We start from the raw sequence: 14,304 nt of genomic DNA, 5'->3' as shown, positions 1-14,304 counted from the left end.
AAAGTTTTGTAATGATTAACTTTGGGAGCTCAAAGCAGTAAGGCCACAAACAAACAAAAAAGACATCATGCAGAGCACGATACTTTCAGAATCCACCCTTCTCTCCCCCCCCCCCCCCCCCCAACCCCGCCAAAAAAAAGTTACCATGGATTTAATCAAATTGTCCATTTCATTCAGATTTAATTTAAACATCGTAATCAAAGCTCGGTTCAATCGGTTGGAAATAGATTATTTTTCAGATGAAAATTGATGATTTTCGAAGTTTGACCTTGAGTTGACCTTTGACCTTTTGACCTCAAAATAGTTGGTTTCCCAATCCAGTGACCTAATATGCAAATCCTGTTCAACTTTCAAGTCAATCGGATGAAAAATGACGATTTCAGAAATTTGAACTCAAAATGAGCTTTGACCTTTGACCTCAAAATCAACAGGCTTCTCAGATGTGACGACCTCCACAACTTGGTAAAGATTAATGATGATCGGTTTAGAATTGTGACCTGTAGGCGATTGACAGACAGACCAACATATAAGCAGACAGGCAGAATAACAAAGTCGACCGACCAATATACTTGAAAAATCGATTTTTCATGTAACAAACAAACATTTCGCTTTATACATAGAGAGAGATTATATCTAGTTTGCCCGTACAATTATTGCTTGTTCGCCCATTCATAGCGGTGATATTTAATTATTTCTGGGGAAGCGTGATTAATCCCATTTTGCAGCAGGTACAGAGAGAGTCTTACAAAAACTAAATTTTCTGAATTAAACAACACAACTACAATAACGTATTTCGCACATTATAAACAAATTTCGCAAAAGGCATCCATGGTATTTAGTTGAGGCTTTGGACATTGATAATTGTATCTCCAACCTAAATCTCCCATATTGCTCCTTAAATACTGAAATATGTCGTGTCTTAGATTACTCATCTATTATACCTGGTGTTGGCCTAACGGTTAGGGTGGCGGGCTTGGGATTCCTAGGTCCTGAGTTCGAATCTCGTTGAACGTTGAACTTACGCCAGGTGGGTTTGACTCAGCCTGTTACATCCTTCCGAGTTCGGCAAAATGAGTAACCATGATAACTGGTTATGTAGAGGCATTGCATCAGCGGCAGATGTGTCCACAGAAATGATGCAACCAGCAGCTGGGTGGCTGCACATGAACCACCCACTCATCTACTGTGAATAAAAACTCCATTTTATAGCATTTGCATATTGTGTGCCAAAATGGTGATTTTCTTTTTTTACCCCAACCCTCCCTCATGCTCCTTACATATTCTCTTAACCCCTCTCCCCCACAGTGACCCTATTTCCTGGTAACTTCGTTTTCCTTTATTGTCCCCTCATCCCCAATCATCCTTTCATACCCATCACTTGTACATGCCTCCTGTGATTATTTTTCACCTCCGCCACTGAAGGTTATGTGTTCACCCTTGTCTGTGTCTGTTTGTTATGCCGAAAATTGAAAATTGTCGTCATATGTCAGTCTGTCATTTGTTTGTATTTTTGTCTGTGAGTGCGATAACTTGCGAACACTTTCAGCTATCTTCGTCAATCCTTACCATAGGATTCCGAAGCATAAAAGTGAGGCTGTCATTGGTTTTTTACTACATAGGTCAAAAGTCAAGGTTTTCTCGTTTGTTTGTCCAGGCAATATCTCAGCCATCCTTTGAGCTTATTTTTGGGCACAATAGTGAACAATTAATGCTTCAGCCAAAACATCATTTTTTTATTTATTAATAAATTAATTGATTAATTGCTCACTTATCGATTTATTAAGTACTTATTTATTCCCTTTCTCATCTGGGCAATATCTCAGGCACCTTTTCAGCGAGGAAGCTGATATTTGGACACAACAGTGACCAAGTAGTTTGGCTGTAAATGGTATTTATGATTTATTGATTAATAAATTAATTGTCGAATTATTTAATTATTCGGTTATTTGCTTAATTTTCAAAGAGTTACAGATACAGATCAAACAGTGGTGGTTTAGGTATGCTATTAGCAAATTGATTAAGAAATTAATTATTTTACGATTATTATTTATTTATCTTAATTACACAATTCATCAATCAATTATTGGTTCTCTCGATTTATTTAGTTTTTTTTTTTTTTGGTATAAAAGACCGAGGCTCCTGTAAGAGCTAACATTAATCACACAAAAAAACGGACACACGAAACGTACAATGAAGGGAGTGGGAGACAAGATGGGGAGTGAGAGGGAAGCACACAAGTACAACAGCAGAGAACAGGGACATCGGGAGATCTGTAGGAGGGAGAGGGCTTGGGGGGAGGAGGCATGGGAAGGGCGGGGATGGGGTGGGAGAGGTATAAAACACATGGACACTGCTCGGACTTCCAGGAAAGAAGTCGGTATTTCAAAAAAGTGGATCTGGGGTGAATTAACGGGGGTAGAAAAGATCAAGGTTTTGGATGGGGATGGTGGTGAACCATTTGACCAATAACAGATGGTGGTGAACAGCTGTTTTAAAGACCTGGGGGGAGGAGTGGGATTGAAGAGATTGAGGGAGTTTGTTCCAGAGTCAGGAGTAAAGAGGAATGAAAGAGTAAAGGTGAGCAGAGAGTCTTGATTTTGGCAATATCACCAGAAGATGGTTGCTGGCAGATCTTGTGCTACCTGTAGGAATATTTGGGGGACAGAGCACAGATAGAGCTGGGGAGATAAGCTGGATAGGAGTCGGTAGAAGACCGGAAAGGCCACCTAACTGCCTGCGGTGAGTGAGTGAAAGGCCCTCACAATATGCTTCATCGTGGGAGATTCCAATGATTATGAAAGCTTTGGTTTCAACAGCGTGAAGCTGAGCTAGGTGTGAGGCAGGAGCACCAGCCCAGAGGGGAGAGCAGTATTCCATTGAGCTGTGAATGAAAGCCTTGTATGTGGTTCGGAGCTCAGGTGTGCCAAGGAAGGACTTCACACGACGGAGGATGCCCAGTCGGCGACTGGCTTTGGTGGCCAGCTTGGAAATGTGGTTTTCCCAGGAAAGATCATGGCAGATAAATAAATAAATAAATAAAAACACCTTTAGAGGCCATTTTTCCCCGCAAGCGGGGGTTGGCCTTTTTCGGGAACCGTGGTTGTTGTTGTTTTTCGGTCCCCTTTTTGAAGCAATGTTTTATGGCCAGTTGCCCTTCCTGACGCCAACCCTTTTTGCCGCCTTTAACGACAAGCAGGGAATTACCAGTGAACTGGTACTCAATTTGCCGACCTCGGAAGGATGACAGGCTGAGTCAACCCCCCTGGCGTTAATTCAGCGATTGACCGGGATTCGAACCCAGGATCCTAGGATCCTAAGCCGGCACCCTAGCCGCTAGCCCAACACCAGGGATCTGGCAGATAGTGAGACCCAAAAGCTTGAGTGACAGAACTTCTTGGAGAGGATTGTTGAGAAAGTAGGTGGGAGGGTTGTCCAGCCAGTCTTTTCGGAGAGACATAGTAAGAGTGTGGGATTTGTCAGGATTGACAGATATGTTCCACTTGTTTGACCAGTCTGTGATTTTGTCCAGATCTGCAGAGAGTGAGGAGGCTGCAGACTGCCGATCTGAGGGATGAGGAATGGAGCCGCAGAGAGTGGAGTCATCAGCAAAGAGATAGAGCGGATTTTTCAGAGAGTTGGAGAGATCTTTGATGAAGACCAGAAAAAGCACAGGGCACAGAACACTGCCTTTGGGAACTCCAGCCTGAACAGGAATGGGAGATGAGAGAAATCCATTCAGGGCCACACGTTGGCTACTACCAGAGAGGAAGTCCGCAAGCCATGCATGGAGATTTCCATGGATACCATAGGAGGAGAGTTTGGTGAGAAGAGCGGGATGCCAGACCATATCGAAGGCACATGATATGTCAAGGGAGACAGCTCTGCTTTCCTGTTTGGCATTGAGGACCTCCATCCATTGTTGAGACAGTAGAAGCAGCATGTCCAGAGTCGAGTGACCTGGTCTGAAACCAAATTGATGATCAGAGATCAAGCCATTCGAGAAGAGGAAGGATTTGATATCCAAAGCAATGATGGATTCCATTACTCTCCTGATAATTTGGAGCAGGCTGATCGGTCTGTATGCAAGGATCTGTTTTTGCACATTTTTTTGTGTTGAAAGCGGTGATGTTTGCTGATTTCCAAGCAGATGGCAGATGACCTTGAGCAAAAGAGAGGGTGAAGAGAACAGAGAGAGGGAGTGAAAGAGCGGAAGAACAGGATTTTAGGACGCATGGGCTGTTGCCGTCTGGTGCAGTTGCAGAATCAGAGTCGAGGTTTGACAAAAACTTCTCCACCTTGTTAGGAGAGAAGGACACAGAGTCCAGGAGCAGCTGGGTTCGACTGGGAAAGGTGGGAACAGAGAGAGATGGGTTTGGGACACAAGATTTTGAGGCAAACACAGAGTTGAGGCATTCGGCTTGGTAACGTGTGGTGTCAACTGTGTAGCCATTTGAGATAAGGGAGGAGATGGAGGGGGAAACAAACACCAGAAACGGATTTGACCAGACGCCACCAAGATTTGGAGGAAGGAGACAGGTTTGAGGGTTCAGTCTTGACTGTAGAGAGATATTGTTTCCTGGCTTTCCTGAGGGTAGACACACACACTTGTTTTGAGCATGGTGGAAGGAACTGAGATTGCCTTCCGTTGCATTAGCCTTCCAAGAGGCAAAGGCAAGTTGTTTCAGGGCAACTGCCTCACCACAAGATTCAGTATACCATGGATGGGAGGAAGGGTATGACAACTGAAGACGAGATGGGATAAATCTGTGCATGAGAGAGAGCAATTTGCTTTGGAAGAATTCACAGGAAGAATTGAAGTCAGAGGCAGTAAGGATGGGAGACCAGTCCAGATGATTGATGGCTGCTTGAAGACCATGCCAGTCGGCCTGAGTAAAATGCCAGACTCGTCGGCGCTGAGGAGGCTCTCCGAGGATGGCCAGAGAGATGTCCACTTTAACAAGCACATGATCAGAAGAACCGATTGGAGCAGAAGAAGAGCAGCAGACATATGCAGGGAAGTTAGTCATAACCAAGTCTAGAAGAGAAGATGCTCCGTTGACTGAGATCTGGGTCGGGAAATTTACAGATTGTGTCAGTCCCAATGAGTCACAGAAGTCTTTTGCTGAAATGCCATGGCTGGTGCGAGAGGAACCCACACCCAGCCAGCTGGCATGATGACAATTGAAGTCGCCATGTTTCGTCATACCTGTCAGTCTACCTACCGCCTAACGTCCTTTCTTGTCTGTTTGTGAGCAGGTTATCTCAAAACGTGAAGGATGGTTTCGGCCAAAACTTAGTGGACAGGTTAGGTGTGTGACAAGGACAAATTGATTCGATTTTGGTGACGATTCGAATCAGGATCAGGATACGATATTTAAATAAAAAAATATTTTTTAAATCATTCATCACCATCACCTCGGTGTAATACAGGAGCACCAGCCCAGAAGGGAGAGCAGTGTTCCATTGAGCTGTGGATCCATCCTCTCTCACCATTGAGAGATGAGACCAACACGATTTTTTTTCCAGGAAAGGCAATAAATTATCAACATCTCCAGGTCAGCATGAGATCAATTTGAAGGTCACATTGAAGGTCCTGGAGGTGCGTACACCAAGATATATAGCACGGTATTTCAAAACGTTGTGGACGGGTTATGGCGAAAGTTGCTTGATGAGTTGGGTCGGTGACAATAACAAGCCAATTAGATTTTGGTTTTGACAAGGATAAATGGTCCGGAAACAGATCCGGCCTATCAGTGGGATACAAAATGTAAACCGTTCAGCCTGGCTTAGGTATGTGCTCTATCAGGTGCCGTTCTAGTTTCTCGATTTAACCCTTCACTCACATTGCATATATCATATGTGGATGACCTATTCATGTCTCAGACAGACAAACAAACCAAAAAGTTGGTCAAACTGCTTGGTACCTGTTCAGGTTCTATGCACGTGATGGAAAAGACCAGACGTCTGATGGAGCAGGGTGGCGCAAGCTTCACCAATGCCTTTGTGACGACGCCAATGTGCTGTCCATCACGCTCATCCATCCTCACTGGGAAGTACGCACACAACCACAACGTGTACACCAACAATGAGAACTGCTCTTCACGTGCTTGGCAAGCCGAGCATGAACCGCACACCTTTGCTGTGCATTTGCGAAATGCTGGATATAGCACAGGTGAGATAAGATCAAATCATAGAGGAATTATTTGGTTCAGGTTTGTACTATGGCTTCCATAATGATTAACAATGTTTAAGTAATAGTCATAAGAGTAATATTTATTTTAAACTTTCAGATGAGAAGCAATATCAGACCTAACTGCATTAACCAATTGGCAGGATAGCTCATTCATAGCTGTGTAATCATACTTGAAATCCCAGGAGGACTTTCGACTCATCATGGTCCTTCACAAGGGTGGGCACTGCTTCAATGAAAGGGCTGTCCTTTCTAGGGGACGTTATGCAACTGCTGCCCTGCTTGCGTTTCCTTATGGACATTAAAGATTCTCTGGTGCCTTTCAAAAGGAGTAGGCCGTTGCGTTCCACAAAAATGTCTAAATTCAGAAGTGTCGCCCTAATCTACGAGGACACCACATCAGCATCAGCAGTCGTGATCCAGCCACCAGACCAACTTTTTAATTGAATCCCAGGCAAATACACATTTACCAGTTAAGCTGCAATAATATTTGGATGATCTGTACTAATGTTAGGTATTCAGCAACCAAGATGGCGTCATGTAAGAACCACATGCCGCCTGATTCTTCCCTGCAGGCTTTTTTGGGAAGTATTTGAATGAGTACAACGGCAGTTACGTACCTCAGGGCTGGAGGCAGTGGCTTGGCCTGGTCAAGAATTCGCGCTTCTACAACTACACGCTCAACCGTAATGGCGTCAAGGAGCGTCATACCTTCGACTATTCCAAGGTCTCATCCCGTGTGTTTCTTTGTTTAGCTTTGCTGTCTTGGGAGCTACATACTGTCCTCGCCACTGATGCCCAACCACGCCATGCGTTACGGGCATGTGGCACCCTGACAGCAACGAGATTGAAGTGGGTTTTGTGCCGCTCCATGTGTGGCGACGGAGTGATTGTTTGCATCAATCGAGGCTTTGCCTTGTCCGTTACCATGTTAGACTCACGCTGGGAGTGTAAGTTAGCATGGTGCGATTTGCAAGGCTAAGTTTCTCAACTAATGTTGCAACTGTCAGAAATTATATATATATGGAGGCTTGTATTATGCTTCCTGTCTTCTTTACATACTGTATGTCACAGTTACTGTTCCATGCACTGATTGTTTTTTCTTGAACATAAGCACACCCGATGACCTTTCTGCAGCGAATGGACCAGACATAGAAAACAGAGTTCTCACGAAGGTCAACAAGCCGATAAAATCCAAAAAGGTTATTTTTTAATAGGAGCAATCAATAACTAAAAAATAGGTAGAATGCTGATTTAGTGACGAAAAACAGGCAACTAGCGGTTCTAGACTTGGAGAAAGATTGAATAAACCAAATAAGAAGGCAACTATAATTATTATTTGATCCACATGCAAATATCGTATTGTTTCAACACCCAACCTTTTACAAAAGGAGAGAGGAAAAATGTACAAAAAAACCTTAACAATCAGCTATCCACACTCTTCATCAATGTCCAGAGTGTGGTAAGATGTTAAAAAGACTCGTTCCAAAACACGTCTGGTCCTGGTGGGATGAATCCTCAAACTGAACCTGTTACTAATGAGCACGTTATATATATATATATATATATATATATATATATATATATATATATATATATATATATATATATATATATATATATATATATATATATATATATATATTGTTACAGACGTGGCTTGGATGTTATTTACCGAGCGGTTTTATGGTATGACCACGTCTGCACAAGTTACCCGATTGTGCCCGAACGTTGACTAGTCGCGCGATGCTGGCTCAATAAGAAAAAGAAGACACCCGGCTGGATTACAATAACACAATACGACACCAATGTTTCAATTCTCAAGACCTCCGGAGGAGATTATATTCGTACGGAAAGGTCAGATTACAGGGGCTAGAGGTATAATCACAGAAAGACAGGCACTTAGACACACTCTTATATTAACCCCGGACAGACGACAGACAAACGGGACAACGGCTGACTCACACGGGGGTTGATGACAGGAAAGCGGGTATCGATGGCTCCAGGTCCTCCTGGGCTCGGGGCAGGGTACAGTACGGTCCGGTCCGGTCCAAAGATGCGGGGAGGTATCGTCGCGCTGGGGGTGGCGGTGGCTTCTCTCTCCAAGCTGAGGCGCATCTCTCATTCTCTCGTCACGTCCGCTAAGTCGCCACGTATATCCGGCGGGGAGTGACACGCCCTCGGCTCGTTAGCTCCGCCCCAGATGGAATCGGTCCGCCCTTCTGATTGGGTGCGGGGGGGGGTTACCAGGCTCCGCCCTTGACGAGGAGCTGACAGCCAGCCCCTCTGGTAACCCCGTGGAGCGCGTGGTCAATGGCGCTAATCGAGCCGGTGTGAGGACGCATCCTCCCCCGCGCCGCCACGCCGCCCCCATCCCCTCCGTTGCTGCAGCCATAGTTGGTTGGGGAAGAAGATGGGAGGAGGTATGGGAAAGGTCCTAAACTCACTACTGATGCCATATAATCACATTCTGGTGCAACGAAGAGTCATAATTAATGGAAACGAGGCCTTAACTGACATAGATTAAGAATAACTAGGAAGATGTCCGAAAGTTGTCTACGTGTGGTGCGGTGGACCTGGGCACGACATTTAATGGGGGAATAAGGGGAAGGTCGGCTCTACTGATTGTTGTTTACATGCAATGGGACTAGGGAATGGGGGATTGGGGAAAGTTGGGGAGTATTGGAGAAAATAGGGGAATATTTACAAGCGGATATGGAGGCCAAATTCCATATTCGCAACATTGCACCCTTCTCTACCCTCGGGGCGTCCCGACCCGATAAATTTTTACCTACTTTAGTGTGGCACGCAATGTAGTTCCCTCTACTATTAACTCTACCCTGAGTGCGACAGTTTTACAGATATTCACAAATGAGTAAATATGTCCCCCTGCGACGTTGCACCCTTCTCCTCACAGAAACACACCCACAGGATAACCGAATCCGGAAAGAATCCTCAAACTAAACATACAGCCGGTAGGGAGCATTATTTACAAGATTACGCTGATATCTACACTACGATCCAGGACCTGTTTTTGGAGGAACACATGCAGATGTTATGCATAGAGAGAGCGCGCTTGCCAACATCGATACACCAACCCACGAGTGCTCTGTGGCCGACGGCCTTTAATAACGTGCAGAGCACCCTTTCCCAGCATCAAAAGCACCACCCCACCACCAATCGGTGCAGTCACCATTGTTCATTGGAATAAAAATAAATTCGACAACCCCTAACCCTGCAGGTGTCTCTTGCTCTTCGTGTGGCCTTCAGTGGTGTTAATTAACAGTGGTTCACCTTTATGGCATAGGTGCCACGTTGACCCATAGGTCCATCAACGGGTGATGCTTGGCCGCAAACGAACTGCGGTCCATTGTGGGTGGCCACAAACATTGCGGTCCATATGGTGTATCGATCCCGGCAGCAAACAGCGAAAGTGCAGGCCCACAACTGCGCAGCCAGCACCTCTCTCTCCTCTCTCTCTACCCCAAAGCCAGATCCTCGGAGGTGGGAGACAAAAGAAGCAGACAAGTGAGTAAGGTGGTAAGGGCGCAAAAGTGCACGCAATGTAAGGTGATGCACACTGGGGGCACATGGGAACCAGGTGAGACAGGTACGTTCCTATCGTACGCCCCCCCCCCCCCACCAGGTAACCTACATGGCCCCTCCCTTACCCCTTACTGTATCCACAAAACACAACACTACCCATAAACATCTACTTTACACATCAACAAACATCCCTACTGTCTTCCCCGTTCCTCCCATAAACCAAATTCGTCTTCTCTCCCTCCTAACCAATCAAATTTGCCATTTTCAACTCTCATCAAAATTTGCCATCTCCATCTCAACATCATAATTTGCCATCACCAATTCATCATCAGTCCCTCCTAGGGAGGGAGAGATGGAATCACCCCAATGTCTCATCCACGTCGTGATGCGTCTCACAATCCACACAGCAATTTCATTTCCTGCAACAAAACAAAGAAAACACAGGTGTGGAGTCATCATCATCACCACAGGTAAGTGGCTGCGTATGGTGCGACAGGTTCATCAATCCTAACTATTTCCTAAATGACTTTAACAACTTTACACTACCCGGGGTCTTTCTCCGGCCAAACCATTGGCCCTCTTACACTATGGGTTCTAAAAACCAATTCCCATTGGCCAAACTGTGGTGCTCTTCAATTTGGGGTCTCACTCCCCCGATTCATCTCCCGGTGCCCTCGTACAATTTCTGGGCTGCGACGTGTACCTCTCCCAGTGGGTCTACCCACCTGCACACCTCCACCACTGCAGTTGCCTCCGAGCTTACCTGCTCCTTATCCTAACCTAACTACCTCGGGAAGGCCCTCTGGCACTCTCCCCACTCGGTGCCCTCTCTGGCACTGGGCTACCCGGGTCCGTCCTCCGGATCCTCGGGCCCCATCCACAACTCTACCGGCTCCCAGAGCCCACCTGCGGCATCACCTGGCCGACATCCTCACAGTGGTGGAGTGCCCAACCAACTACACGCACTAACAGGCTACACGCCCAGCCATTTCCACAACACTAATGCACCCATTCACAACACCATTCTGCAACCGCACCACAAATGCCAATATCCAACCACAATTTACCTATACCCTCTACCTAACACTTACACTACCCGCCCCGGGTATCCGTGATGGGGGTCCACTCTTCCCCCATTCACACCTTCGCACCATGCACACCACTCCGTACCACTTACTCCACACACCTGTACCTGCACACCTGTGCTCTCACACCTGGTGCCACCTGCACCCTTCTCTCCCCAAGCGCATTCGCGCTGATCCACAACACTCACTACTCATACACTGCTCCACACACCTGTCCAGTTGCACACCTGTGCAATCACACCTGTTCCATCCTCACACACACACGGCATCATCTCATCTAACTACTCCCTTCTGAAACTTGCGCTTCCCAGTCGTCCCTTTAAACTATTGCGCTCCCTCGTCATTATCATCCATACTAATCTACCTGCGTCCCCACTACAGGTATCAGTCACTAACTAATCTTAACGTCACCTAATGTCATCTTCTAGGGCCCTACACACAATATCCTAACCCACCCGGGCTAGTTTTCACTGCCATACACCCCATAAGCTATTGCTCCTTTGCCCCCACATGGGAAGGGTGGCAGGGATGCCATCCCACCACATCGGGGGTCTCTCACTACCAATTTTGCACATCAAATTTCAATAAATCAAAAATTTGCCAATCACTACCCATCATCCGCCAATCACTACTGCCAATCCCTTGCCAATCATCAAATTTTGTTTTTCTCCAATTTTTGGGTCCAAAACACTAACCTCATCACCCAGTCGACTCACTAATACCTCTCGGTGCGCCAATCCCTGTCCAAAGCCCGGCTTCGTAAAGCCAAGCAATGGATGCTGGTTGTTTTGTGCCAGCGGCTGGATGCGTCCGGCACTCGGTGCAGGGACGGGGGCTTACCCGGGCCGAGATCCCACGCATCACCTCGGCGTGGAGCCATCCAATGTCCCGATCTCGACCTGCCGGCACGTCTCAACAAAACGTGGTCGCCATAACGACCCTTCCTATCGGGCTGCCAGCTCCGCCTAGTGGAGCCTGGACGCGGCCGTTCAAAGCGAGGCCCGGCACGCACCGAGGGCCTGCTTCGGCTAAAAGTCGTTCTAAACTCTACCCCGTCTAACGTCGATGCTTCACCTGCATGCTTACATCCCGCAGCCCGTTCCTTGCTCACACATCCAGCCGTGCCCATGCTCCTCGTACCTTTCCTTACACACCCAGGTACACCCATTCCACTCACAGCCTTGGTCACACACCTGACCACCGAACACTTTGGCACACATTCGTTGCTCGCACACCTCACCAATACACCGCTTCGCGCCCCCTCCTCGGTCACCTCCTCTGTGACAATCACAGGTGTGCCCTCATTCGCACACCCAACCACGTGCCTCACCACCAACTCCAGCGTGCATTCCCACTCACGCTCTACCATTCCAGGTGTGCATCCTTCCATCCCAGGTGTACATCCTCGCTCACCTGTCACAACCAGCTCACTCTCCTTGTCACTCGCACTACTCTCACCTCCATTCTTGACAGCGCACTCACCCTTACTCTTGACAGCGCACTCTTTCCTCATGCACCTGTCCGTCACACACCTTTCTCGCGCACACTCTCCCGTTACACCCTCTGTAACACTCACCACAGGTGTGCATTCTTCCTTACTTCTGACAGCGCACTCTTTCCTCATGCACCTGTCCGTTACACACCTCTCTCGCGCACACCCTTGCGCACACTCTCCCGTCACACCCTCTGTAACACTTACCACACCGCGCTTCCATGTGCTCCCTCGCACACGCGCTACGACCGACTCACTCTCGCCAGCACCCTCACTCCTTGGCACACACTTTTTTCTCACACACCCCAGAGTCGGACTTTCTTGCACACCTCCTTTTTCGCACACCAGACCTGTCACACACCTCACCAACGGCCTTTCACGAACACCCGGATCCAAACCAATCCCCAAGCTTTTTAAATCCCCTGGCGCATCATACGCACGACCATATTGGTCACCACTTACACCGGGTCCTCTTCCTCTTCGCTTCTCCTCCATCACCTGCGAATCCCTCATCCGGTTAATGAGCACATCATCACGATCCAAACACAGACTCTGGACCAATTCTTTTATCTCCTCTTTTATCTCTTTCTTATCCCCTCTCCGTCGCTTCTTAATTTCGCTCATCCCTTCTTCCACTTCTTCTAATTTGTGCTTCACCTCTTTTATTCCCCGGTACGTCTCCTCAAGCTCATCCTCTAAGGCTACCTTGACCGTTTCCATGTGCGTCCTCACCTGCCGGTCCTTCGTCTCCATTACCTCTATCACCTCGTCCAACCTCGTTGTCAGTCCCTCACGTACCATCTGACATTCCCTCTTTGTCGCTATCAAGTCGTTTTTTATGTCGTTTTGTGTCGCTTTCAACCCTCCTAATACCGCAGTGTTCCTTTGAACCTGCTCCGTTAGTCCTTTTTGTCCCTCCGTCAGCTGTTCCACCTCCTGCGTCAGGACCTCTATGCCCCCTTGTAACTTTACAGTCCCCTTTCTCACCTCCTTCTCCATGTGCTCCTTACAGTGCCTCACCTCCTCGCGCACTCCTCCGACCTCCTCACTCACTCCTCTTCTGATCTCCTCTCCCATCACTTGCATCTCCTGCCCAGATGCCACCCTCATCTGCTCCATTTCCTCCCTGTGAGCATCCAGTTTGGTTTCTACCCCCATTCTGACCCCCTCTATCTGCTGCTCCATTTGTTTAACTTCCCTTTCCGCTTGGTCCCTCATGTCCCTCAATTTGCCTTCCATACTGTTTTCTAACCCCTCTAACCCATTTTTCACTCCCTCTATCTGATTCTCCTGGGCAGCCATTCTATTTTCTACCCCCATTAACCCATTTTTCACTTCTTTTATCCCGTTGTCTAACCCCTCAAAATTATTGTCTAACTTCCCAAATTTCTTGTCTAACCCCTCACTGGTACCCCTCGCTTCGTCCCTCATTACCCCCATTTGGTTTCCCAAGTCATTCCTCAGGTCTTCACTTGTCTGGACCATGAGCGCCTTTATTTGTTCCATAAATAGGCCCCAATCCATCGGCGGCGCTGCTACGGTCGCGGGCGCGGTGACCAGCGAGGCGCCATTTTGTGCGTTTGCTACCCCCGCTGTTTCGCTCTCCTCACGTGTCTCAATTTGGTCCTGGACCGACCCTGCTTCACTCTCCCCTACCGGACCCCAGCCGTCTTGATCCGCCATAGCGCGACTTTCAAAATTCGGGTTTTGTAAAACAAAACGAATTTCGGCCGCTCCAAATTTTGACCAAATTTTTTTTTTTTTTTTTTCCTCTATTCGTTTTTTTTTTTTTTTTCAAAATTTGGTCGGGCCTCGAATCTCACTCCCAGACAGCAATTGTTACCGTACTAACACAATTGGTGTCCAAAATTTGGGCTAAATAAATTTAGTCCCAGGTTCGAATCCAACTCCTGACAACCAATTGTTACAGACGTGGCTTGGATGTTATTTACCGAGCGGTTTTATGGTATGACCACGTCTGCACAAGTTAC

At 47.2% G+C, this 14,304-nt stretch overlaps 1 protein-coding gene across 1 annotated transcript in view; it reads left to right on the top strand.

The window, feature by feature from the left end:
* LOC137432640 (extracellular sulfatase Sulf-1) overlaps nucleotides 1-14,304 on the top strand; it is a 199,824-nt gene that overhangs the window by 69,988 nt on the left and 115,532 nt on the right. Inside the window, exons 3-4 of the mRNA XM_068124726.2 lie at nucleotides 5,933-6,172; nucleotides 6,766-6,917. Of these exons, the coding sequence (XP_067980827.2) occupies nucleotides 5,933-6,172; nucleotides 6,766-6,917 (392 nt within the window). The remainder of the gene's footprint in view (nucleotides 1-5,932; nucleotides 6,173-6,765; nucleotides 6,918-14,304) is intronic.

This window comes from Myxine glutinosa, chromosome 8 (assembly GCF_964187855.1).
Source record: "Myxine glutinosa chromosome 8, kmMyxGlut1.1, whole genome shotgun sequence".
Lineage (NCBI taxonomy): Eukaryota > Metazoa > Chordata > Myxini > Myxiniformes > Myxinidae > Myxine > Myxine glutinosa.
The sequence above is the reverse complement of the archived record's forward strand: the minus strand, read 5'-3'. Positions and strand labels throughout refer to the sequence as shown.